Source organism: Sus scrofa, chromosome 10 (genome assembly GCF_000003025.6).
Source record: "Sus scrofa isolate TJ Tabasco breed Duroc chromosome 10, Sscrofa11.1, whole genome shotgun sequence".
Taxonomy (NCBI): Eukaryota; Metazoa; Chordata; class Mammalia; order Artiodactyla; family Suidae; genus Sus; species Sus scrofa.
In genome coordinates, this window is record NC_010452.4 from 40031947 (window position 1) to 40058879 (window position 26933).

At 47.9% G+C, this 26933-nt stretch overlaps 1 protein-coding gene across 1 annotated transcript; it reads left to right on the plus strand.

Annotated features, from left to right (window-relative positions):
- Window positions 21422-26644, plus strand: BAMBI (BMP and activin membrane bound inhibitor). The gene is given in 3 exon segments (NM_001201485.1): window positions 21422-21794; window positions 25428-25715; window positions 26149-26644. Coding segments are annotated over 3 exon segments (783 nt in total). The 5' UTR covers window positions 21422-21718; the 3' UTR covers window positions 26568-26644.

Here is a 26933-nt window from a genome sequence, read left to right on the forward strand (position 1 = left end):
ATGGCCCTTGGCATATGGAGTTCCGGGGGCCAGGGATCAGATCTGAGCCATAGTTGCAGCCTAATCCGAAGCTGTGCCAATGCCAGATCCTTAACTCACTGTGCCAGGCTAGAGAGTGAACCTTCATCCCAGACCTTTCAAGGTACTGCTGATCCCATTGCACCACAGCTGGAACTCCCTTGTGGCAAATATTAATTGAGCGTTGGTTTGTTTGTTTGTTTGTTTGTTTGTTTTTGGTCTTTTTAGGGCCTTACCAGCAGCATGTGGAAGTACCCAGGCTAGGGATTGAATCAGAGATGCAGCTGCCAGCCTATACCACAGCCACAGCAATGCCAGATCTGAGCTGCATCTGCAACCCACATCACAGCTCACAGCAACACCTGATCCGTAACCCACTGAGCGAGGTCAGGGATCAAACCCGCATCCTCATGGATACTAGTTGGATTAGTTACAGCTGAGCCACCACGGGAACTCCTAGAATTAATAATTGATGGCTGAACTTCTTTTCTTCTTGGCCTACTCTGCCTCAAAACTAGACCCTGCCTTTTAGCTCCAAGAGACGCTTGTTTATTCCTGAAACTGCATATGTTTATATGCTGTCAAATATCGGGGGAGGGGGATGCACGGGTTTCTGAGTTGAACGTGTGGACCTAAAGAAGGGAGAGAAAACCGTTTCGTGTTTAGATTAATTAACACTGCTGAAGTATGCTTTAGGCAGATTCAATTGGCCTTGTGCTACTGGAAGTAAAGAATATATTTTCTTGCTGGTTTTCATTGCATTAGATCATGTTATTTTAACCCAAGGGCCTCAGGAAGTGCAGCGTAAATTGGAACACTCAATCAAATAAAAAAAGTCTGCTTCCACTGAGTTATGGTTGGTCGTGCCACAGAGGCGAAAGTTCAAGTCGACATTCCAGCCGGAGCTCGTAATGTTATTACTGAGGTGCCCGAAGCAGGGAGAGGGGCGGGGAGGGTCTCAGCCTTCAACACTTTTGTCCTGACTTTGGTGGCTTTAGAAGTAAAATGAACCTTGTGATAACCCGACTCTTTTGTGTTGATGCATTTTCTCGAGTGTTCAAAGGTCAGTCTGGTCAGGACAGCCAGTGTTGTGTGTGTTTTGCTCTTTGCTTGGTGGGGCTTGTCTGGTGGCTCAGAAGTGCCTTCGGGGGGGGAAAAGGCAGTCCATGTCCCCTGCCCCTCGACCTCTTCAAGGCTGATGGGCTAAGGGATAAAGATGGTTCTGGAGCAGGAATTGGGGTGCGGGAAGTGCTTGCCTAGCAGCCTAACAGTCTAGAGGCTGGTAGCCCTTGGTGTTACCTGTGTGCTGTTCACCAGGGAACGTGCACAGTGTGCCTGGAACATCTCAATTTAAAGAGTAAGCGTTAAACCCTTGCCTATGAAACAAGCCCGTCCCAGCAATGGAACCATATTTGGGGCGCTGGACTTTCCAAGGACAGCTGGCTGGCGTAAGCTTTGGGCATAATTAAGAGAGGGAGGGTCCGACCCGGGTGAAGTGGCACCTCATTGTAGTTTTGATTTGCCTTTCTCTAACAGTGAGCGGAGAACAGGTATGGAGGTTCCTCAGAAAACTAAACATAAAACTACCATATGATCCAGCAATCCCACTCTTGCAAATATATTCGGAGGAAGCCATAATTTGAAAAGATATGTGCACCCCAATATTCCCTGCAGCACTATTCACAGTAGCCAAGACACGGAAACAGCCTAAATGTCCATCAACAGAGGAATGGATAGAGAAGATGGGGTATATATATACAATGGAATATTACTCAGCCCTAAAAAAGAATGAAATAATGCCATTTGCAGCAACATGGATGGACCCAGAGATTCTCATTCTCAGTGAAGAAAGTCAGACAAACAAATACAAATATGATATCACTTATATGTGGAGTTTAAGAAATGATTCAAAAGAGTGGGAGAGTCTTTATTAGCATCTTCCTGGTTCTTCTTCCTCTGTCCTCATTCTGTTTATTGTCCCTCCTCAAACATCAGTCCCTTAGAAAACTAGTCACTAATCTTTATGTGATGGTCTCTCCTATAATATTTTAATTAATCCTCACAACAGTCCTGGGTGGCAGGAATGATCGCTGTGACCTCTGTTTGGTAGATGAGAAAATGCAGGAAGACACTGAAGTGGGAAAAAAGGTTTTGCTATCACTTCTCAGATCCTATAACCTGGCAGCAGGTAGCTCCAGCCCAAACCCCCAGGTCCCCTCAAATCCCCAGGGTTTCTCTCAGCAGATAATCCAAGTCATCAGCCACCTAGTGATGGGCATTGTACGCCATATAGAACATCACATTTCTTCCTCCCAACAACCTTATGAGGAGGTCCCACTGTGGCCCAGTGGATTGATGGCGTCTCTGCAGCACCAGGATGCAGGTTCGCGCCCCCGCCCAGCACAATGGGTTAAGGATCCCCAGTTGCCAAAGCTGCAGTGTAGGTCACAACTGTGGCTCAGATCCGATACCTGGCCCGGGAACTCCATATGCCGCAGGGTGACCAAAGAAAAAAAAAAGGGTTAAGAAATAGTTATTTTATTCCCATTTAAAAAAAGGAAAAAAATAGAGGCTTAGGAAGACGTGTAGACTGCTACTGAGCATATGACAAAAAAACGGCTTCATTAAATCTGTCTTTGTTTATTTTTTTGAAAAGGTTTGTGGTCACAGAAAAGCCATGTCTTGCTTTTGCTCCCAATTGCTCAGCTATCTCTCATGGCGTCTTTTAGAAACTTGGGGCCAAACGTGGCTTATGCCACAGCACCTATGACCTATGCCAGATCTTTAACCCACTGAGTGGGCCAGAGATCGAACCTGCATCCTCATGGATACCAGTTGGGTTCATTTCTGCTGTGCCATAACAGAAACTCCTTAATAAGTTTCTATTAAACCATGATTTTTAATAGCTTTTGGCTCTTTCCCCAATGGCTAGCACTCCTCACACCCCCGACCATATGGCACAGCAGCCCAGCCTTGGCCATTTCTCTGCTTGGCACAACCGCTCCTCCAGGGCCATCTCTGTCCTGCCGGGGCTGGGAAACAGACTACCCAAGCTTCCAGTGATGTTTGTCCCTCCTCTTTCCTTTTTTTTTTTTTTTTTGCTTTTTAGGGCTGCACCGTGGCATATGGAGGTTCCCAGGCTAAGGGTCTTCTAATTGGAGCTACAGCTGCCAGCCTATGCCACAGCCACAGCCAAGCCAGATCTGAGCCGCATCTGTGACCTACACCACAGCTCACAGCAATGCCAGATCGTTAACCCACTGAGCAAGAGCAGGGATCGAACCTGCAACCTCATGGTTCCTAGTCAGATTTGTTTCCACTGCACCACAACAGGAACTCCAATCCCTCCTTAGAATCCTATCTCGGTGCCTCAGGCTTGGTGGGCAGGGATTTGACCCTAAGACCAGAAAGCCCACTTCTCTGGGTACCATGTCCCTTGGGAGACCCCACTGTGAGCACCAGTTGGCCAAGAAGCCAGCCTTGCAGCATCAGTCATGAGGGATGCAGGACCCTGTGATGGGGCAGAGTCTCAGGATGAAGGAGCAAGGGTGGGTTGCAGCATATAGAAGTTTCAGGGCCAGGGATCCAACCTTTGCCAGAGCAGTGACCCCAGCCACCTGCAGTGAGAACACCAGATCCTTAACTTGCTGAGCCACCAGGGAACTCTGAGGGAGTAAGATTAAAAAAATTTTTTTAAATGGTTTTTTATTTTTTATTAAAGTAGAGTTGATTCACAATTTCATGCCAATATCTGCTATACAGCAAAATGACACAGTCATATATATATACATTTTTTTCTCTCATATTATCTTCCATCATGTTCTATCCCAAGAGACTGGATATAGTTCCTTGTGCTGTACAGCAGGACCTCATTGCTGATTCATTCTAAAGATAATGGTTTAAGGAGTGAAGTTTTTAATCTTTCTTGCAAAAGCTCCATCCCCAAAGCCAATGTTTCACAATACAAGCAAACCGTTTGTCCTCAGGCAGAAACATTTAAAATGATAGGTGATTTGTGTGTGTGTGTGTATGTGCTTCCTTTACCCTAATAAATAGGCCCATATTCCCTAAGGCTTCACTGGAGCTTTCAGCATGAAAGTCTCACCGGCACTGCTGCCCAGGCGTTATTGGGGACTTCAGCGCAGCTGGTGATGAAGGTGTGTGCAGAGGGCTGTCCATTACCCATCTGCCAACTGTCCCGGAGGACTGGCTGTTAATCGCAATAACTGAACACAGGAAGGAATCAGAAAAGTGATCAGAGATTTTATTATTTATTTTCTTTTTTTAGGGTCACACCTGTGGCATATGGAAGTTCCCAGGCTAGGGGGTTGAATCGGAGCTGCAGCCAGGCTACACCGCAGCCACAGCAACACCGGATCCTTCACCCACTGAGCGAGGCCAGGGATCGAGCCCACATCCTCCTGAATACTATATTGGGTTCTTAACCCACTGAGCCACAATGGGAACTCCATGACCAGAGATTTTAAAAATCAAAACTGAGAACTAAGTATCAACATTTCCCTCTGACCGTCTTCTCTGGGGACTCCTTGAACACAGAAAAATTGTTTGATACTCATGATTGAAATATCACCCAAATTAATTCACTGTTTCACAAGATGTTTGACCTTTTAACGTGAGAGTAACGTGCCCCACTCAGGTTTCTGTTGGGTTATGAAAAGTGAGCCAGGGAGTTCCCGTTGTGGCTCAGCCGTAATGAATCTGACTAGTATCCATGAGGATGTGGGTTCGATCCCTGGCCTTGCTCAGTGGGTTAAGGATCCAGCATTGCCGTGAGCTGTGATGTGGGTCGCAGACGTGGCTCAGATCCTACATTGCTGTGGCTGTGGTGTAGGTTCGCAACTGTAGCTCAGATTCGACTCCTAGCCTGGGAACTTCCAAATGCCCTAAAAAGACCAAAAAAAAAAAAAAAAGAAAAAAAAAAAAGAAAAATCGAGCCAGAGAAAAGGGCTTTCTGAATAATCTAGTTTTCATGTGTTAAAATGCTACCTAGTTAGCACCTCAAAGAAATAATTATTTGGTTAGAAAGAGGGCCCAATTGCCCAGAAGAGTATCCCGAAGGGCGGTTGGGTAAAGTGACTCAAAAGCCTCGGTGAGTCTCGAGTCCCCAGTGCACTGCCTTTCTGCTCTGTGATTTGGTCCACTTGGAACTGCAGTTTCCTCTTCTGAAAATGGGGGTGATAATCTCTCCCCTTTCTGCATGGTAGGGTTGTCAGGATGCACAACGAAAGTAAAGCAAAGCTTTTGGAAAACTTGTCAAAGTCTATATCAATATGAGTTATCACTATATGTTTCTCTGGGAGACAAACCCTGGGGAACAGGTTGTAGACTGGTAAGGCACAGGTCTAGGTATCTCTCTGGAGGAGCTTCCATCTTGCTGGTGGAGCAGGTGTACAATCTCTCAGCCATCTCTCAATGCATCTTTTGGGGATTGGGGACCAAAGGTTCTCAAAGTATGGTCCCCAAGCGGCAGTCTCAGCGCCACCTGGGAATACGAGAAATGCACACTCTCAGGCCCCACCTCAGACCTACTGCATCAGAAGCTCTGGGGTTGAAGCCCATCCTTGCGTTTTCACAAGCTGTCTTGGTGATTCCCGTATTTGCTCAGGTTTGAGAACTGTGAACTGGGTCTTGGAGCCTCAGCAGAAACCAAGATCAAGAGCCCCCTCTTAGCTAGCTGCTGCAATAAGATCAGGATGAGGGAGGCTTGAGATGCTAGAGCCAGGAGGGAGTTGAGGAGCGAGTTTTCAGACTGGCTCACTTGGTAGCTGTGGATGCTGCAGTCTCCAGGGGTTGGGGGAGGGCGGATCCAAACCCAAGCTGGGAGCTGGTGTCAAGGTGATGCTTGGTCCAGGACTCTTCTCCTCTGGCCCGCTTCTTCTCCTGCATCCAGATCATAAAGTTCCAGGCAATTGCTACTCAGAGGATGTACATGGAGGAGCAAGGTCAAGTGGAGATGCTGGGTCTTAGGAGGGCAGGGTCCTGGGGGAGGTCACGGCTGCCTTCCTTGTTGATCTGCAAGGTAGGGTCAAGTCCAGGAGTGACTGGTGGTCTCCCCTCATCTTCCTCAAGCTGGAAACCAGGTGTGATCTTGGGTCAGGAGCCCCGAGGTGTCCCTTCCCTGGAAACCGCTTCCCCAGTAGGCGTGAGGACCCTGGCTGGTGTGAGGCTGGGATTCTCGTGGCTAATAAGCACTGGGGTCAGGGTCAAGGACTCCCTTGGAACGTTTTCCACTGGGGGAAGCCAAGGTTGGAGCCGCGGGAGACTGCAGATAAAATCAAGCATCAGGGACATCAATTCACTGACAGTTACCTACGGAGGTTGGTTCCTGCAAAGAAAGCTGAAATCCAGGCGTGACCCCAAAACTCATTCCCAGAAATCCTAACTTCAGGCTTGTAGGAACTGAGGGTGGTCTGGGAATGGAGGTGATTCACTCAACCCAGAAATAGCCCGATTCTCTATTCTCAGCAGCAACGTGGCTAGCTTCTTTAATTCTCTCTCAAATTACTCATTTTATTGAGCTAATTTGACCTTTTCCTATGGCCAAAATATTGTCCCTGGAATCTCAGAAGCACTAACAATTTCTTCCCAGATGCTGGTTCAAGGAGATACCCACCACTCTTGAGCAGTGGATGTGACAGCCCCTAACATCTCCCCCACCCCCACCACCTTTTTTTCCTTTCTTTCTCTCTCTATTCCTTCCTCCCTTCCTTCCGTCTTTTCTTTTTAGGGCCACGATCACAGCATATGGAAGTTCCCAGGCAAGGGGTTGAATCCGAGCTGCAGCCGCTGGCCCACACCACAGCCACAGTAACGTGGGAACTGAAACACAAAAGCGACCTACACCACAGCTCATGGCAACGCCGGATCCTTAATTCACTGAGCGAGGCCAGGGACTGAACCCACATCCTCATGGATACGAGTTGGGTTCGTTTTTTGCTGAGCCACAATGGGAACTCCAGCTTCCCACCTTTGAGATGGGACAGACAGTAACACCCTGAGCCTGGGGTCTCTGGGTCTTCACACAGCTGGCATGACTCTGGGGGGAGCTATTTAACCTCGTCTCAGTGTCCTCAGCACTAAAGTCAGAAAAAGACGCGGTCATTTCCATGACTGAATTTAAAAGTGGCTGACTCGGCTTCATGCAGCTCTTAGGACACAGAGGAACTCTTAGATTAACTTGATTGGTCTCGACTAGCAACTCACGCAGAGTTGGAGGCTGAATTATGCTGTTAGTTTCTTGGCTTTGATCTTGACCCAAATGCAAGTCAGATTTTTAGATCTTGTGGGGGTGTGGGGTGTGGGGGGTGTGCAGCCTCAGGCCATATCCGTGTAATACTGCCACGCTCAGCTACTGGGTAATGTCAGTCAGTATCCTTTGGTGTTATGTGGATCAGGAAAGGAGGGGATCCTTGTTTTGTTTTGTTTTGTTTTTTTGTCCTTTTGCCTTTTCTTGGGCCGCTCCCGTGGCATACAGAGGTTCCCAGGCTAGGGGTCGAATCGGAGCTGTAGCCACTGGCCTACGCCAGAGCCACAGCAACTCGGGATCCGAGCCGTGTCTGGGACCCACACCACAGCCCACAGCAATGCCGAATCCTTAACCCACTGAGCAAGGCCAGGGATCGAACCCACAACCTCATGGTTCCTAGTCAGACTTGTTAACCATTGCACCACGACAGGAACTCTGAGGGGACCCTTGTTTAATTCATCTGTTTGGAGGTTTTGTGTTTGCTTTAAAAAAAAAAAATTCTTTTTTTTCTTTCTTTCTTTTTTGTCTTTTTTGAGCTGGGCTGAACCTGTGGCACATGGGGGTTCCCAGGCTAAGGGCTGAATTGGAGCTAAAGCTGCCAGCCTATGCCTCAGCCACAACAAGGCAGGATCCAAGCCATGTCTGCAACCTACACCACAGCTCATGGCAACGCCAGATCCTTAACTGACTGAGCGAGACCAGGGATTGAACCCAGGTCCTCATGGACACTAGTTGGGTTTGATACTGCTGAGCCACAATGGGTAGCTTCCTTCCTTCCTCCCTCCCTCCCTTCCTCCCTCCCTTTCCTTTCTTTCTTGGCTGCAACTGAAGCATGTGGAAGTTTGTGGACCAGGGATTGAACCCTTGCCCCGGTTGTGACCTGTGCCACAGCTGCAACAGCGCAAGATCCTTAACTCACTGTGCCACAAGGGCACTTCCTCTGTTTGTTTTTGAAAGTTGAAGTTGGCCGAAAGAGTTTGTGCATTTCTAGGAACAACTCACACCTTTAGAACTTGAAGATGGTGGTTCTGTTCAACTAAACAATCACATTTCCATTCAAAAACACGAAAAACCAAAGAGTGAAACCAGGATCGGCCCAAATATGAAAGAAGCTCCTTGGGAGGAGCTGCAGCCTGCTGGTGGGCGACAAAAACCCACAAAGGCAAGGGTGTTCTATTTAGAACGACAGTCTGTCATGGTCCATGTCTGAAACCCCTGCCTCCTACACAGAGAGGATTTTTCATTATTGTCGGAAGCCCTATGAAGAGTCTGGGAGCCGGGCTCAGAGCCCTCTTATGGAGGTCACCTCATGACATTGAGACATGGTTAACACATTGAGTCTAAATTTTCCTAGAATGACCTTGCTTCTTGTATCAAAGGCAAAGGGCAGCTGCTCCACCTCCCAGTGGGGAGCTGCTTCCCTCTCGCCACTAGAGGGCGAGAGAGACTCAGGCCCAGATCCGCTTCCTGGGTGGGGGCTGCACACCCTCCAAGAGAAGATAACGCTGGGCTGCAGAGACAGGACAATTTATTCTTGGGAAAGCAAAAGAGTAAATGGGAATTCCCGTCGTGGCGCAGTGGTTAACGAACCCGACTAGGAACCATGAGGCTGCGGGTTCCATCTCTGGCCTTACTCAGTGGGTTAAGGATCCGGCGTAGATCGCAGACACCGCTCGGATCGGATCCTGCGTTGCTGTGGCTTTGGCGTAGGCCGGCCGCTGCAGCTCCGTTTAGACCCCTAGCCTGGGAATCTCCCTATGCTGCAAGTGAGGTCTTGAAAAAGACAAAAAAAAAAATAAAGTGTGAATGGTTGTGAACTTTCCAGTGCTGGCTTAGGAAGAAAAGGTTACCCCAGTGAAGTTTTTTTTTTTTTTTTTAAACTTTTTCTTCTTTTATTAATATTCTCTAGAGAGTGAAAAAACACATTATTTTAAATAACGTGAATGATGCAGGTAAAGAATCCAAATGTGTGATAAAAAAGCATCTGCTGATTCTGGGACAGAGACCCTATTCCCAGGGCTGCTGCTCCGGCTTCAGGGCCCAGGGACCTACAGGGAGAGTGCGGGGAAGGCAGCGCTTTCAAGAGGAGGAAATGCACAGGCTGGGTTCAGTGAGTCCCTTGCTGGTTCTGGAGGGTCCAGTCCCAGGTGCATCTCATGAGGGACTTATTAAGGACTGAAAATAATGTGTTGGCATTCCCGTTTCAGCTCAGTGGTGAACGAACTGAAGTAGTATCCATTAGGACGTGGGTTCGATCCTTGGCCTTGCTCAGTGCATTAAGGATCTGGTGTTTCCGTGAGCCCTGGTGCAGGTCTCAGATGCAGCTCGGATCTGGCTTTGCTGTGGCTGTGGCTGTGGCATAGGCTGACTGCTACAGCTTCGATTCCGACCCCTGGCTTGGGAACCTCCATACATCATGGGTGCAGCCCTAAAACGACAAAAAAAATAAATAAATAAAAAAAAGAAGAAAGAAAATGAAAGAAAGAAAGGCAGGAAAGAAAGAAAGAAAATGTGTTGGCAAAAGCTGGGAAAATAAACTATGATGATACCATGAAGATATGGGATCTACCTGGTTTTTTCTCCTCTTCCTTATCATTCCCTCCCCCTCCTCTGCCTTTATTGATCTGGAACCACGATATTGATATGAAATGGTTTATGAGGAAGTTTGTTAGGATCTGCAGAGTGGAACGCACATTTGTACCCATAGAAAGTTAAATCCATCCAGTTGTCAAGTGAAAGGAGATGAATGCCCATCAGAGAGAAAGGAAGGGACTTTTGGTAACGGGCATATGGAAGTTCCCAGGCTAGGGGTCCAATTGGAACTGCAGCTGCAGGCCTATGCTACAGTCACAGCAACACCATATCCGAGCTGCATCTGGGACCTACACAACAGCTCATGGCAACACCGGATCCTTAACCCACCGAACGAAGCCAAGGATCAAACCCAAATCCCCATGGATACTAGTTGGATTTTTAATGTGCTGAGCCAACATGGGAACTCCCAAATTTCTATTAGCTTAAAATGATTTTGGAGTTCTTGCTGTGGTACAGTGTGTTAAGGATATACATTTTATAATAAATATTTCATATATCAAAATTCATATTTATATATAAGTATATAAAATACACATTTATTTTATATACATAAATACACATATTTATATATAAGTATATAAGTATGTGTGTGTGTGTGTGTAGTGTTTTTTTACAAACACACCTCATTGTCTACTCATAAATCCCCCCCGGCCCTGTCTCTACACCTATCAGGAAGGTCACTTATAATTAAATGATTCCCGGATCCCATTTTGATCAAAGTTAAGCAACAGTAAAACCCTTTCCCATCCCACCCACTACCTTCTCTCCCTCCCCTGCTTTCACGTGCTTATTCTGAAGGCCCAGCTTAAGTGCCCGGAGGTAAGGGAGTAAAGGGAAAGAGGTTTTCGTGGGGTGAGACTGAGAACTACAGCCTGAGCAGGACAGGATGGCACAAGGATGGGGACAGCGGGTCCCCAAACCCTGCAGACTCTAGTCTGGGGGTGGGGAGATCTGTCCAGCCCAGAAGGGTCTGCCCCGTGGTCACTCAACTGGTTACAAGTGAAGGAGGCGGCAGGTGGGGGGCGTGGGGGGCTGCAGAGAACAGCTGAGAGGAGCCAGCAGGTGAGCGGGCAGCTGGGGCCCCGGACCTTGAGGCGGCGCTGAGTGGCCGCGGGAGGACCAAGCGCGGATGATGCGGTGTGTCTAGGACAGGGGCTGAGCGATGCCAAGGAGAGCAGCCGCTTGGCGCCTAGGCATCATTACATTCAATTAGGATAATTGGTGCCTCTCTCGGGCGTTCACTTCCCCGAGGGATCTCGCTCGCTCCCCTCTTTCCTGCCTTCCCCTCCCTCCTTCTCTCCTCTCCAGCCTCCCCCTCCCCTCTCAGATCTTTTCTTTTCCGACCTTCTCCATATCCGATTGACTGGCCCAAAATAGCGATGCTGCTGCTACTTTTTCTATTGGCAACAGAAACTTACAGAAATGTGCATGAGGCTTTATTTTATACTTAAACTTCTATCTCCAGGTATTTCTCTGCTTCCAGCCCAATAAACCGGGAACCAGGGCAAACATGTGGAGCTAACTTTTCTCAAACTTCCTGGATCTGTCAACAGGGAAGAGCCACCCTGGCTACTGCCCATCCCTATGGCCCACCCTCTTTCTCTACCTTCTCTTGCTGGGCTCTTGGCTGTCGAATGGAAACAAAAGGGTTTTAGACCTGCAGAGGCTTTGGTTATTCCTCAAGACAAAAATATAAAAACATAGGCTCTTTTCTCAGCATTATCGGCAACTATTAGGGCCTGAACTCACCTATTTCCAGAAAAATGGCAGGTCTTCATGGCATGACTTGAAGGATTAGGGAAAATGTTTCTACAAACGTTTGTTCAGATTAGTGGTGACGGGAAAAGAAGAATGGCGGTGTTGTAAGCATTTTGAGGGCTGGAGGCTCTTCAATAATCTTATTGATCTTCCATCAAAAAGAGTATAGCTCCTGGAGTTCCCATTGCGGTGCAGTGGTTAACAAATCTGATTAGGAACCATGAGGTTGTGGGTTCAATCCCTGGCCTTGCTCAGTGGGTTAACGATCCGGTGTTGCCATGAACTGTGGTGTAGGTCACAGACCTGGCTTGGATCCCGTGTGGCTATGACTCTGGTGTAGGCCGGTGGCTACAGCTCCAATTAGACCCTTAGCCTGGTAACCTCCATATGCTGTGGGAGCAGCCCTAGAAAAGGCAAAAAGACATTAAAAAAAAAAAAAAAAGAGTATGACTCCTGGAGTCCCCGTTGTGGGTTAGGGGGTTAAAGACCTAATGTAGTATCCAGGAGGGTACAGGTCTGATCCCTGGCTTTGCTCAACTGGGTCGGGGATCCAGCATTGCCACAAGCTGCAGCGGAGCTTGCAGATATGGCTCAGATCCCGTGTTGCTTTGGCTGTGACTGTGGCATAGGCTGGCAGCTGCAGCTCTGATTTGACCCCTAGCCCGGGAACTTCCATATGCTGCAGGAGCAGCCCTAAAAAGATGAAAAAGATAAAAATAAAAAAATAAAAGAGCACAGCTTATGACAAGTGCATCCCTAATCAGGGTTTTATTGGGAAAGGCTTCTTTGGCAGTAAAGAAGCAACATCAGACTTCTTCGACAAATGCTGTTGACTGGGAGATGGGTAGCCCAAAGGGTCCTTCCACCTATTACAAGCAGGTGGAAGATACTGCTTGTGTTTCCCAGAAGACCAGAGGCATGAATTATAGCTCCTATGAGCAGCTAAATTTCTTGCGTAATGATAAGTTAGCCGAGCAATTTGTCTCGGCTGATTCTTGGACTATGACCAGCCATGGGAGGTAACCTTTGTTGGCAAGATTCTTGCTGTGTTTAGAGAGACAGCATCACCCTGCCAGCCTGGCTTGGCCGTGGCATCATTTGTGCTTTAGATCCTCAGCTCCAGAGAGAAGAAATTCCTAAAACTGGCTGGGAAGCCCTGAAGCTATTGTAAATGTATCCCTCTGATTAATAAATGGATTTGAATAAACTCTTTGATTCTAAGGAAAATCACTTAACATTTCTATAGGGTTTCACTCTTGAAACTTCAGGGATGAGCTTGGGTTCCACTTGTAGCACCATCGGACGCAGCCGGGCCACCGCCACTATTGTCCTCCCGCAGTGTCCACACTGTTGTCCCTCCCGGGGATGGGAAAGGGAGGCACAAAGGGAATGCTTCCTTTCCAGTGGTCACACACTGAATGATGGAGCGTGGGTACCAATTCAGATCTTCACTCTCCTGATTAGCTCTGTTTCCTCATCTACAAGGTTTCCATCCGAAATTCATTCATTGGCATGCACTTAGTAAAAATAAGACAGCATTCCTGCTGTGGCACAGTGGGTTACGACTCTGACTGCAGGGGCTCGGGTTGCTGCGGAGGCTCAGGTTGCTGTGGAGGCTCAGGTTTGATCCCCAGCCGGGTGCAGTGGGTTAAGGATCTGGCATGGCTGTGGCTGTGGTGTAGCTTGACGCTTCAGCTAGGATAAGTCCCTGGCTTGGGAAATTCCACGTGCTGTGGGTGCAGCCATTAAAAATAATTAATTAAATAAATAAGGAAATAAATCAATAGCAAGAGACCCTTAGGATCACATTGTGAAAGGCATCACAGGGACTAAATGAAGGCTGTATCAGTTTTCTGGTCTTGTGGGGCTTATAATCTCCTTGAGGAGCCAGACAGAAAAGGAGGGGTTAGTGATGCTACTGCTTCTTTAGACAACTCTTCATGCTCCAGTGACTTTATGAGGAATCGCTAAGGGATACAGGGTGGGGTGGAGAGATGGGACTCTTTCAGGCAGCAAGTATCCACTTTGGCGTTTTGGTTGTAAAGCTGATGAATTTGGCGCATGTACTGCACAGGGACTGGAGGCAAAGTCATTTGCTCAGACACACAGGCACTGACCACCCGCATCCAAACTACATGCATGGGAAAAGCCAGTGATTCTTAGCCCCAAGTGCCATCTTTCTCAAGAAACTGATTAAAAAAAGAAAAACAAAAGCAAAACAAAGAAACAAACAAACAAAAAAATGCTTTTAGTTGCCATAGTCACCTGAAAACACAGGATATTCAAGATCGTTGTCTATTACAAATAATCCAAGTTCAAAGTGATTTTTCAGTCCTGGACTCTGAAAAGACTCTAAGTCCTTAGTCTATATAAGATGGACCAACTTCATTTGGTTACATTAAGTTTAAACAAACTCAAGTGAGAAACACTCAAGGGATAAACCTACATTAAATTAATAACTTAAGGGAATGAGCTTAAGTCCACTCACTAGTACTTTTTTTTTTGGTCCACCCCCATGGCATTCGGAAGTTTCCACACCAGGGATGGAACTCGAGCCGCAGCAGTGACAATGCCAGCTCCTTAACCACTAGGCCACCTGGGAACGTCACTAATACCTTTCCCATTAAAAAGGTAAGTTAAATGATAACCTGGAGTTCCCATTGTGGCTCAGCAGTAATGGACCCAGCTAGTATCCATGAGGACGTGTGTTCGATCCCTGGCCTTGCTCAGTGGGTTAAAGATCTGGCGTTGCTGAGAGCTGTGGTGTAGTTGCAGACCTGGCTTGGATCCCACATTGCTGTGGCTGTGGTGTAGGCTGGAGGAGGCAGCTCCAATTCACCTCCTGGACTGAACTTCCATATGCTGTGGGTGTGGCCCTAAAAAGGCAACAATAAATAAATAAAATTAATGATAACCTTGTTTGTATGTGTGAATCATATATATGTCACATATATGTATATCCATACACATACACGCATATTTTTGTATATATATATTATGTCTTATGGTGCTGGCCTGCCTATACCTTCTGGCCTTCCTGGCCGATGACCTAGATGGAGGGTTTTCTATCAGCCAGGACCCTGCATTTTCTATCAGGCAGCAGCTGTGTTTTCTGTCAGCCAGGACCCTGCCCAAGCTGAATGGACAGCAAACTGAGCATTTGAAGACGGTCTTTCCATAAGCTACACAGCAACCTGTATAAAGGCGGCTCCTGACTGTATACAAGCAAGCAGAAGCTATGCAGAGCAACAACTAGAAAGAGGGAAAGGATGCTGGCTCTCTGGCAGAGAGGTGACAGCAAAGGCAGCCCCTGGACAAAGACACCCGAGGGCACTGGTTTCCAGTTTCAGGGATGCAGGCTTCCCGGGAGGACAGGTGATGCTTATAAATGACCAGTTAGCCATATCCTTACACTAAGCCTATTCTATCTGAACAAGAAACCCCTTCTAAATTAACTTGTCTTAAATGTACCTCTCATTCTTTTAAAGTTTGACTGAACTATAAATGTGCCTGTTAAAGTAATTAATTATTAATTAATTAATTTAGGGCTGTACCTGTGGCATATGGACATTCCCAGTCCAGGGGTAGAATTGGAGCTGCAGCTGCTGGCCTACGCCACAGCGAAAGCAATGTGTGATCCAAGCAGCATCTTCGAATTAAGCCACAGCTCACAGCAACACCAGATCCTTAACCCACTGAGTGAGGCCAGGGATTGAACCTGAATCCTCATGGATACTAGTGAGGTTCATTTCCGCTGAGCCACAAAGGTAACTCCAGCAAATTAAAACAACAAAAAAAATTTTTATTATAGTTGATTTACAATGTTCTGTCAATTTCTGCTGTACAGCAAAAAAAGCAACACATCAAATGTAATGGGTATCTTGATACTTTGTGAATGGCTACACAAATACCGTGTAACTGTTTTGAAATTGTTTTTAAATAAAAACAGTGGCAGTGACAGAAATGTGATGGCAAATATCAGTAACTTTCAAGTTCCACTACAAAAGACCTCCCTCTGTTCTGTTGAGAAGACTTCGGTTTGGAAGATCCAGTATTAGAAGACAATAGCTTGACCAGAACAGAAGTCTTGGAGTTCCCATCATGGCTCAGAGGTTAACGAACCTGACGAGTATCCATGAGGTTGCAGGTTCCATCCCTGGCCTCGCTCAGTGGGTTAAGGATCCGGCATTGCCGTGAGCAGTGGTGTAGGTCGCAGACACGACTCGGATCTGGCATTGCTCTAGATGTGGTGCAGGTCAATGGCTGCAGCTCTGATTCAACCCCTAGCCTGGGAACCTCCTCATGCCACGGGGTGTGGCCCTCAAAAGACAGAAGACAAAAAAAAAAAAAAAAAAAAAAAGAAGAAGTCTTTATGGCACTTCCCCAACTTTTTTTCTAAGTCCTTTTCCTAGATCACACTAGGCCCTGGACTGTCATTTATCTTCTTGTCCATGTTGGAGGAAAAAAAGAAAAGCAAAAACTTCTTTAGACACTCATTCCTTTGGGCTACGCTAATCTCTCACCTTTGACCATATTCCAAAGAAAGTAAATTTTAGCTCTGCATGCCTAACTTCTACTGAGAACAAATGACTTAAAAAAAAAAAGAGGCATTCCCGTCGTGGTGCAGTGGTTAACGAATCCGACTAGGAACCATGAGGTTGCGGGCTGGATCCACTGGCCTTGCTCAGTGGGTTAGGGATCTGGCGTTGCCGTGAGCTGTGGCGTAGGTTGCAGACACGGCTCAGATCCCACGTTGCTGTGGCTCTGGTGTAGGCCGGTGGCTATGGCTCCGGGTTAGACCCATACCTGGGAATCTCCATATGCCGCAGAAGCGGCCCTAGAAAAGGCAAAAAGACAAAAAAAAAAAAAAAAAAAAGAAACAAACAAACAAAAAGGAGCTCCCATTGTGGCTCAGTGGTAAGGAACCCAACTAGTGTCCTTGAGGATGTGGGTTTGATCCCTGGCCCCACTCAGTGGGTTGTTAAGGATTCAGGCTTGCAGTGAGCTGTGGTGTAGGTCATAGATGAGGCTCAGATGCTATGTTGCTGTGGCTATGGTGTAGGCAGCTGCAGCTCCAATTCGAGTTCTAGCCTGGGAACTTCCACATGCCACAGGGGCAGCCTTAAAAAGAAAAAACACCCCTCCCCCCCAAAAAAGCAACTGCTACTGAGAATTCCAAGTATTGTCCAGCCTCTGTGGATTGTTGGTTGGTAGAAGATTTGCATACCAGGCAGAAATGTTAGATTCTATCTCTTAGACTGTAGTAGTTGTTTGTGTGCTTGCCAGAAACTTCAATAAACTGCTTCTTTCCGAACAAAGCATAACAAAGCTCTGGTGGAGAGAGAGGCATTGCTGAAAATGGGGAAATCATATACAACTGGGGGAAACAATGGCATTACTTGGGTCAGCAGAGATTGCAAGAGTATTTGGAGGTTTCCTAACAAAATGAGTTGGGACCTAAAAATCCTTGAGGGTATTTTTTCTTATTTATAAGAAAAATAAAATTTAGAGCGTTTTGTTTTTGTTTTTATTTATTATTTTTGTCTTTTTAGGGCTGCACCCGCATCATATGGAGGTTCTCAGGCTAGGGGGTGAATTGGAGCTGTAGCCACTGGCCTACACCACAGCCACGGCAACAGCAGATCCAAGCCCTGTCTGCAACCTACAGCACAGCTCACTGCCAACACCGGATCCTTAACCCACTGAGGGAGACCAGGGGTTGGACTCGCGTCCTCCTGGATCCTCATCAGATTCATTTCCACTAAGCCACCATGGAAACTCGTTTTGTTTTTTTAGGGCCACACATGCAGCATGTGGAAATTCTCAGGCTAGGGGTCAAATTGGAGCTGCAGCTGCCGGCCTACACCACAGCCACAGCAACTCGAGATCCAAGACTCATCTGCAATCTACACAACAACTCAGAGTAATGCCGGATCCTTAACCCACTGAGCGAGACCAGGGATAGAACCGGAGTTCTCATGGATAATATGATACCGATGAGCCATGAAGGGAACTCCAAAATTTAGAGTTTTCCTGTGGCAGAGGATAACCATGAAATGTATCACAGTGGTATGCTGTGATTATACAGTGTAATGTCCCTGGATACATCTTTTTTTTTTTTTTTTGTCTTTTTGTCTTTTTTTGTTGTTGTTGTTGCTATTTCTTGGGCCGCTCCCGCGGCATATGGAGGTTCCCAGGCTAGGGGTTGAATCGGAGCTGTAGCCACCGGCCTACGCCAGAGCCACAGCAACGCGGGATCCGAGCCGCGTCTGCAACCTACACCACAGCTCATGGCAACGCCGGATCGTTAACCCACTGAGCAAGGGCAGGGACCGAACCCGCAACCTCATGGTTCCTAGTCGGATTCGTTAACCACTGCGCCACAACGGGAACTCCCCTGGATACATCCTATCTAGAACACTGTTTGAAGGAAATAAAATAAAACTATTATGTTTCATTATTTCAGTTCTTTAGGGCTAAAGAGCTTTCTGTTCTTAGGTAAAGATTGCTCATTCCCAGCTTATATTTTCTGAATTTCCTTTATAACAGTAAAAAGAATTTTGGCCATTGATTTCATTTGTTGATTAAAAAAATAAATAAAAACAGCTAGATTTTTACTATTTTCCCCTTTACTTATCCACTTACATGTAGGAAAGTAATAACCAAATTATATATGAAACACAAGTACAATTCTATAGAGAAGCAGCTTTCCTTGAGTCTTAAATTCAATTAAAATTGCTGTATATTCTCTCAACTATTGACATGGCCTCATTAAGTGACATATTATTCCTAAACCAATTGTAATTTTTCCATATCGATTCAATCAAACACTTGTTCACTGAGTTGAAAAGTCCATGTCTGCTCGTAGCTCCCATCTACCCATCCCTGACCAACCACAGACAAAATGGAGACTTGTTTCTCTTCAAACTAATTTTTAGCCATTTAAAAAAGCCTTCCCATTAAGCTAATAGTATAAAACAAAAGAGGTGGAATCACCATCTGATCACGATGTTCTTATTCTGAGTTATGTTTGCAGCCAAAAAAGTATACATCCTGGAATAACAAACAGCGATATTAATTCAGTAAAATATAAGCACCGTAGTTTGAACCCTTTGGGTTGAAAGAAAAAGACGCTTAGGTAAAAGGGGGACCTTTTCCAGGAGCCTGAGTTAACCCAGTAACCAAGAATCTGCTGGGATTTACATTTGCTGCTCTGCACATCTTTGTCATTTTTTCTTGCTTTGCAGACAGGTGCACTCTGAAGTTGTTTGTCTCCCATGAAGTAACCTCTAGAGGTTGACCAGCATCTCTAGGGACCTGGGAGAGAGAGCCTTAATAGGTCCAGCTGAAGTCACATGACTAGTTACCACCAGAGGGGCAGAGCGCCCTAGTCTGGCTCCAGAGAAAGGAGACATTCTCTGAAGTGGGCTGGGAGCCACTCAGATAGTGTTTGCTACAATACAGGGTTCATCAGCACAGTCCCCTAGACCATATATTTTTATCTACATCACAGGTAAACATAGTTATGTTCTGGTGCCTCTCTGCCTACCCCTTGCGTCACATTTTATGCTCCAACAACAAGGAGTTGCTCGTAGCTCCCATCTACCCATCCCTGACCACCCACAGGCTCCAGTGCAATCAATGAATTTCATGCCTAAAATCCTGTGGTCCTTTGTGTGGAACGGTCCCTTTCTATTCTTTAGGCATCATGCCCAAGTCACTGCCTTCTGGACTTCTCTACCTTCCCGGACTAGTTTCTTTCCTTCCTCCTTCCTTCCTTCCTTCCCTCCTTTCCTTCCATCTTTTCTTTCTTTCTTTCCTTCCTTGCTCCCTTCCTTCCCTCTTCTTTCTTTCTTTCTTTCTCTCACTCTTTCTCTTTCTTTCTTTCTTTCCGTTCTATCTTCCTTCCTTCTTTCTTGTTTTTGGCCATGTCCGCAGCATGGGGAAGTTCCTGGGCCAGTAATCGAACCTGCGCCACAGCAGTGACATTGCTGGATCCTTAATCCTCTACGTCACCAAGGAACTCCTTACCTCTTCCATCTTTCTTGCAGTGTACCTGGGCGCACAATCTCTATCATCCTCCAACTCCACTGTGGTGATTTACTATGTATTTATTTTTGTGATTTATTCTTTAAGTTCTGACATCTTTTTAACCCCACAAGCTGGGAGCCTGGCCTACAGTGGGTACTCCATGCATATACGTGGAAAAGTTGCCTGTTAGCCAATAATTGACTCTCGAGTTAAAAGAGAGAGTGTCTTGACAAGAAAAGTATTGTCTGTATAAACCCCTTAGAATTGATAACTTGTCAAAGAATTAGATGGCAGGACGTGCTACTCCAGCCCCTCCTCAGCGTGCCCTTCGGAAACACCTGCTGTTTACCTGGTGCCTGACCAGTTTATTTTCCTCTGAAAACGTCTGCTGGGGTCCAGACATTCGTTTATGAAATCAGTTTATTTTTTTTCTTCTTCATATAAATGTTATTTCTCAAAAGCAATCTCATTAACTACATCCTGCAGCGCTGTGGACTTTCAACAACTTTAATTTACAAAGTTCGTCCCTGATTTTCAGTCCTGGAGACATGTATACACATTCTTTCTTAGTCGGAAAGCCTATTCCTGAATTCTGGCTCCTCTAGAGCTTGACTTCTCCCACCTGAGCATTGAACGCGATTTTCTCCCCCGCCCCACCCGATGACATTTTATCAGGTCGGAAAACGCTGGCTGACTCTAATAAAAGAAAATTTTGCAAATGGTTGACTTTTGTTAATGCCAGGTTTTGGGGGCAGGGGAGGAAAAAAGCTTCCCTCAAATAAGAATTTCAAACTGAATTTCCCCTCCAGAAAACAAAACAAAACACCCGGCAAAATCCCCAGGACGGCCTTTAGGTACCTCGGGGCTGGCAGCACCGCCCCCCCCCCCGCCCCCTCCAAGTCCTAGTAAATGAATTAGCATCTAAGAGAGGAGATCACCGCGGGGCTGATATTGATCAGGGTCGGCCACTGTGTTTGCCTGCGTCTGTTTGGGGGGTGGTTAATTGAGTGTCGGTGTCGGCCTGGGTCGTCTCGCTGGCGCCGGGAGCTTTTGGATTTGCTAATTTTCGTTAAGTGTCTGTAGCCGGCTCCTCGGCCCCAGTTTACCCCGGAGAAGTCAGCGGCTCCTACTGATCAACAGTCTGTCTGTCTGGGCTTTATTGATCACAGGGCCGGCGGGCGAGGCGGATGCTCGGAGGGGAGGGGAAGAGGAAGCTGGAAGCACCATGGGGCGGGCCGCCCTCCCAGGCCCACGCTAGCCGGCGGGGCTCTGCTGGGGCGCCACGGCTGAGAGCGCGCGCCGGGGGTCCGCCCCCGCCCCCAGGGCGCGCAGCGCGGCGTAGAGGGGCCCCCAGGTGGCCACGCGGGTCCCTCGTGTGTTTCGGGGAAACAAAAAGGAAGCCACGTGCAGGGAGACGCCGGCCCAAGGTTGTGAGGCTCACAGAGGCGGGTGCCAGAGGCAGAGCCGGAGGCCGGGCTCGACCCTCTGCTCCCGAAGGTCACGGACGCGCGGCCTCCGCGAGGGGGAGCGCGGGAGACAGCAGGCGCCGCCAGCAGCCCAGACGCCGGCGCCGCTCGGGGCCCCGGGGCACAGCCCCCGCCCGCGCCTGGGCCCGCCCCCGGCTGGGGTGAGTGACTGGAGCCCCGCGGCCAATCGGGCGGCGCCGGCGCGGCCGGGGAGGGGCGGGGTGGGGCAGCGGGGCCGGCCGGCTCCCAGCGCGGGGCGCTATTTACGGCGCGGAGCCGGGCAGAGCCGGGCGAGCGCTTGCAGGAGCTCGCGCCTGGCGGTGTCTGCGCGGAGTGGCGGGCCGAGGGGAGCGGAGGCCTGAGCCTACCCCGACCGCGGCGCCAAGCGGAGCTGATCGGAGGAGCGGGGGCTGCGGAGTTAGATCCTGCGCGGCACGCCCCTCGGCCGCGCTCCATGTTCCGGCCGCGGCCCGATCCCGCGCCCCGGGCAGCCCCCATGCCCTGCGTGCGCCGGGAGCCGTAGGCTGCAGCTGAGCCGCGGCTCCGGGAGCCGGCGGGGGCGCCGCGGCCGTGGGGGGCGTCAATGGATCGCCACTCCAGCTACATCTTCGTCTGGCTGCAGCTGGAACTCTGCGCCATGGCCGTGCTGCTCACCAAAGGTGGGTGCCCGCCGGCCTGCCGGCTGGGGAGAACCGCGGGGTCCCGGGGGCGGCCGTCACCGCCCGCCTCGGTCGCCCTCTGCCAAGGCTTTGTTAGCGGCGGGCGAGGTTGCCTCCCGCGCGGGAGCCCGCAGGTCGCGACAAGTTGCCAGTTCTTAGAGGTCGCGGCGGGGGTTCCGCGTTCGCGCCCCCCTCCCCGGTGTCCCGGGCCCGGCGCGTGGAGGTGGAGTCGGACCTCAGGGCTAGTGCTTGTCAAAATGTGTAAGTCTGTCCATAGTGAGCTTCCGAGCGTCTGCAGCCGGGAGCGGGGGCGGCCAGGAGGCACCGCAGACCCCTGCCCCTTTTGCACAGTGCCCGAGTGTGTGTGCGTGTGTGTGTCCGTGTCTCAGTTTGGCGCTGAGTATCTGCGTGCAGGAGTGTGAGTCTGAGTGTCTCGGTTGTGTGTGCGTCTGTATTTGAGTTTGTCTTTGTGTCTGTATGTCTCGGTTGTGTGCGCATCTCTGTATTTGAGTGTGTCTGCTGTGAGTGTGCATCTCTGTATTTGAGTGTGTGTTGATATTCGTCTGTGTTTCTGTATTTAAAGGGGTCTCCATTCGTGAGTGTCTTTGTGTGTTTCTCTTAGTGTCTTCGTGAGCCTGGGAGTGGAGGTGTCCCAGGTGTGTGTCTGTGTGTAGGAGTGTGGGCTGTGTTGCTTCTCAGTGGCTGGGAGCTGTAGGCTCTGTCAACGGTCCCATTTCCCACTCACCTCATATTTTATAAACACTCTTCAACTCACCCCCCCTCCAAAAAAGAAGTGGGTCAGTTTCTTTTTTTTTTTTTTTCCTCCTGTAGGCGTTCACCTCTTAGGTGGAAATAACCCCAACAACTCCCTCTGGTTTTCAGGGTTCCCCCAGCTCCCCCACCATGACCTCTAATAAACAGAATTATCTGTTTATTCTGTGAACAGACAATTTTTTAAAAATAGGAAGCATTTTTTAGCTTTTGCACAGCCGCCCTCCCCCCACTTTTCTCTAATTGCCATGTAGCAGGCATGAGGTTAAAGGATAAGCTAGCCCAGCGAGGGTGATGTGCTACAGTATTTATTTATTTTGGAAGGAAGGGTGTAATTAACCCTAAATAACAGCCCTCTGCAGCCTGCAGAGGGGAGCCCCCTGGCCCTATCAAAGGCCGGCCGAACGGGGCTGGACTGAGGCTGACATGAAGTCACAGATACCGAAACTATGTGCCTGATAATGATATAATTAGGGGATCAGAGATTTCTGACTGCTGCGGACTTCAAAAGCTTTAAGAGAAGCCAGCAGGCTCTCCTGTAGCCATCTTGACTAAAGCAGACATTTTTGTTTAATCACCACATACAGTAACACGAAAGGGGGGCGCACAGAAGGGCATTGTTCCCTGTTGCAAAATACCATACCCTCCTGGCCTTTGGCACGCCACAGGAAGAAACTTTATGAAATGGCAGAAATATAGTTTTAATACAGTAACACAAAAGTCTATTCAACTGGCTCAAATGTGCCTCCAATTAAAAAAAAAGCAAAGTTGTTAGAACTTTCCTAGTTACCTGTCAAAATTTTATTAGACTGGTTTAGGTCCTTGAAAATCTAGGATTCGAAATGGGCCCTCGTCAACACTGAAGCAGCATTTTCACTTGTATTGGGTTTTCTTTCTTTCTTTCTTTTTTTTTTTTTTTTTTTTTCTGCACAAGGTCCGAGGTGATCCAGGATTGAGGTTTGACTCTGGATCTGTTTTATTGCTACTTACCATTGTATGTGGAATTTGTCAGATTTCCGTGTCATCACCATTTAAGTGAGCTTTAGGGAAAAAATCAAGTGGGGCAAGGATTCTAACTGGAAGGTCTTGCTTTGTGGAGAAGGGACCTGGGCCCAGACCCAGGACGGGAGCAGAGACCTTCGGCTCTGCACGGTTCCACTCAGGTTGCCAACGCTCTGTGTTGAGTTGGCTGGTGTTTCAAGAACTGAAGCATTAGCCCCTGCTAGTGAAAGCTGAGCGTTGCCTTACGGTGGCCTGGAATTTGGACAGGTAATTAAAGAAGACGTCTTACTCAGGCAGTTCAGGAGAGGAGGAGGAAAAAAGGTGAGGGGTGGGAAGAAGTTGGTACCAGCAGGGCCCGGTGTTTAATTTCAGAGCGGAGGTTTCTGCAGCAAGACTGGAACTTCAGATGGGGAAGCTGGAGAGAGGTGTGTTCACCAGTGCGTTCCGTTTAGATAGCTTCGGCTGTGGCATGTGACAATGGCCGGGGTCCACCGGGTCAGATAGCGTCTGAGGGGTGACCCCCAGATCCAGATCATTTCAACCCAACTCCATGTGAAAGCCCTCAGATCTTTGTGCTGCAGCAAACTGTTCACCGTGCCTTGCGACTCACAAACTAAGTCTTACAAAGGAAACTTTTAATCACTTCCTGTAGAAAAATTTGAGGTTTCCTTAAGGATTTTTCATTCAGCCAGCAGAGGATTTTCAGTTTCAGTGTTTCCCCTTCTAGGTCCCATGTTGAATTACACGTAAAATGGTGGGGGGGCCGGTAGGGGGAGGAGAAATGAGCCTTGCCATTTTTTTTTTTTACCCCCTCCCCCCTGCCCCCCCAGTTTTATGACTTTCCATTTGGGCTGAAAGAAATTGACTTTGGCAAGCAAACCACTAATTGTAAACTGCCTAGTTCCTGTTTTACAATATACTGACTAAAAGCTTGCCTGCATGAACAGATCTTTATAGGCAAAGTTTGCCTTTTCTAGAGAGGTTGCAAAGAATTGCCCAGTTTCATAGTTTTAAAACCTCCTGACCGGAGCAATTTCTAGATTGTTGTGTTTCTAGTTAATAACTTTATAAGGTGTTAGCTAAAGCTCTTAAATCTTGGCACAGGCCTTCGAGGTAGTAAACAATTCAGCAGTTCCGATCAAATATTTATACTGACAAAAAAAATCAAAAAGCCCAGCATTTCATTGTTGTACGGTCATGTAGGATTAAAATGAATAAAAAAGTGTAATTTACCTGGTGGTAAGAGAAGTTACTGTGATAATTATTTTCCTTCAAAAACAGAAGCGTTATTTTTAAGTACTTGCTAACTTATCCTTGAAACCGCAGTCCAACTTTGATTCTCTGCTCCTGGGATTAACACATTTCTCCTCTAAACTGCTATTTACCTGCATTGGGCTGCAAGCACCAGCTTGCACAGAGGGCTTGTCCAGCCCACGTGGGCTGCCCTTCTATGGCCTCAGCTGAATATTCTATAGAGTGAGTGGGTGTCTGAAATGTGGGATTTAGTCGTTGCTGAAGCAGAGAGTTGCTTGATCTGGTGGTCTCTGGAGGCCTTTGATGCAGTTATTTAAAAAAATTTTTTTTAATTAAGGAATAGTTGATTTACAGTCTTCTGCCAATTTCTGCTGTACAGCAAAGTGACCCAGTCATACATACATATATATATATATATATATATACACATTCTTTTTCTCATATTATCTTCCATCATGGTCTATCCCAAGAGACTGGTGTAATTCCCTGTGCTATAGAGCAGGACCTCATTGCTTATCCATTCTAAATGGAATAGTTTGCATCTACTAACCCGAGATGCCTACTCCTTCTCACTCACTGCCCCCATGCTGTTTGCTGTTGTTCCAGGTGAAATCAGATGCTACTGTGATGCCGCCCACTGTGTGGCTACTGGTTATATGTGCAAATCTGAGCTGAGCGCCTGCTTCTCCAGGCTTCTCGATCCTCAGAACCCAAATTCCCCTCTCACCCACGGCTGTCTGGACTCTCTTGCAAGCACAGCAGACATCTGCCAAGCCAAACAGGCACGAAACCACTCCGGCACCGCCGTCCCCACGCTGGAATGCTGTCACGAAGACATGTGCAATTACCGAGGGCTGCAGGATGTCCTCGCCCCTCCCAAGGGGGAGGCCTCAGGTAGGGAGAAGCCCCCTCCCGATCGACAGGCTTGTGACAGCCACGACTGTGTCTGTCTGCTATTGATTTTGTTTTTAATGTAATTAGAGACAGAAGAGGGAGAGGCGGGGCTGGGTGCAAAGATGCAACTCTGTTGAGTAGCTCTTAGGTCTGCCTGAGCCATAGATGTCTGTCTGCATAATAGGTTTTGCCTGTTTTTTTCAGCATTTTGAAGCCATTAGGAGACCATTACGAATCAGTAATGACAGTCCATAAACAAATGTTTTTGGAAGCTTCTTTGCCTGGATTTTGCAGCATTTCTGTTCCAAACATTGATTGAATCGGAAGCTTCTTTTTCATGGGGTGCCCTGTTTGAAATGGAGAAGGATGCTCACGCAGATCTTTGGTTGGGGTGACCATGGTTTGAACTCTTTGTTTCTGCTCCTTCCTATAGGACAAGGCAACAGGTATCAGCCTGACGGTAGCAGAAACCTCATCACCAAAGTGCAGGAGCTGACTTCCTCCAAAGAGTTGTGGTTCCGGGCGGCAGTGATCGCTGTTCCCATCGCCGGAGGGCTGATCCTGGTGTTGCTGATCATGCTGGCCCTGAGGATGCTGCGGAGCGAGAACAAGAGGCTGCAGGACCAGCGGCAGCAGATGCTGTCCCGTTTGCACTACAGCTTCCACGGACGCCACTCCAAAAAGGGGCAGGTTGCCAAGTTGGACTTGGAGTGCATGGTGCCTGTGAGTGGCCACGAGAACTGCTGTCTGACGTGCGATAAGATGAGGCAAGCTGACCTCAGCCACGACCGGCTCCTCTCGCTGGTGCACTGGGGCGTGTACAGCGGCCGCGGGAGGCTGGAGTTCGTATGATGGAGACTCCCCGGAACCCCACTTCCGGGACCCTCGAAGGCCCTTGAGTTCTGCTGGACAGGAGCACTTTATCCGAAGAGAGACGCGCAATCACCTTCGAGAGACAAAACGACCTCCGCACACCGAACCTGGGATATTTCTTCTGAAGGATTATTTGCACAGACGTGAATATGGTCCAGATGTATTAATTTGCTTTCGGACAATAAAAAGCAAAGAGAAGACTCTGCACTGTTTCCAGGGTTATTTGCATCCAGGGGAGCTGGAATCGAGTACCTGAATAAATGAAAACGTGCTTTATGGAAGTTCCTCCATCTTGATTTATTGTAAAGATTTAAAAAAATATATTATATATATATTTTGTCTGAA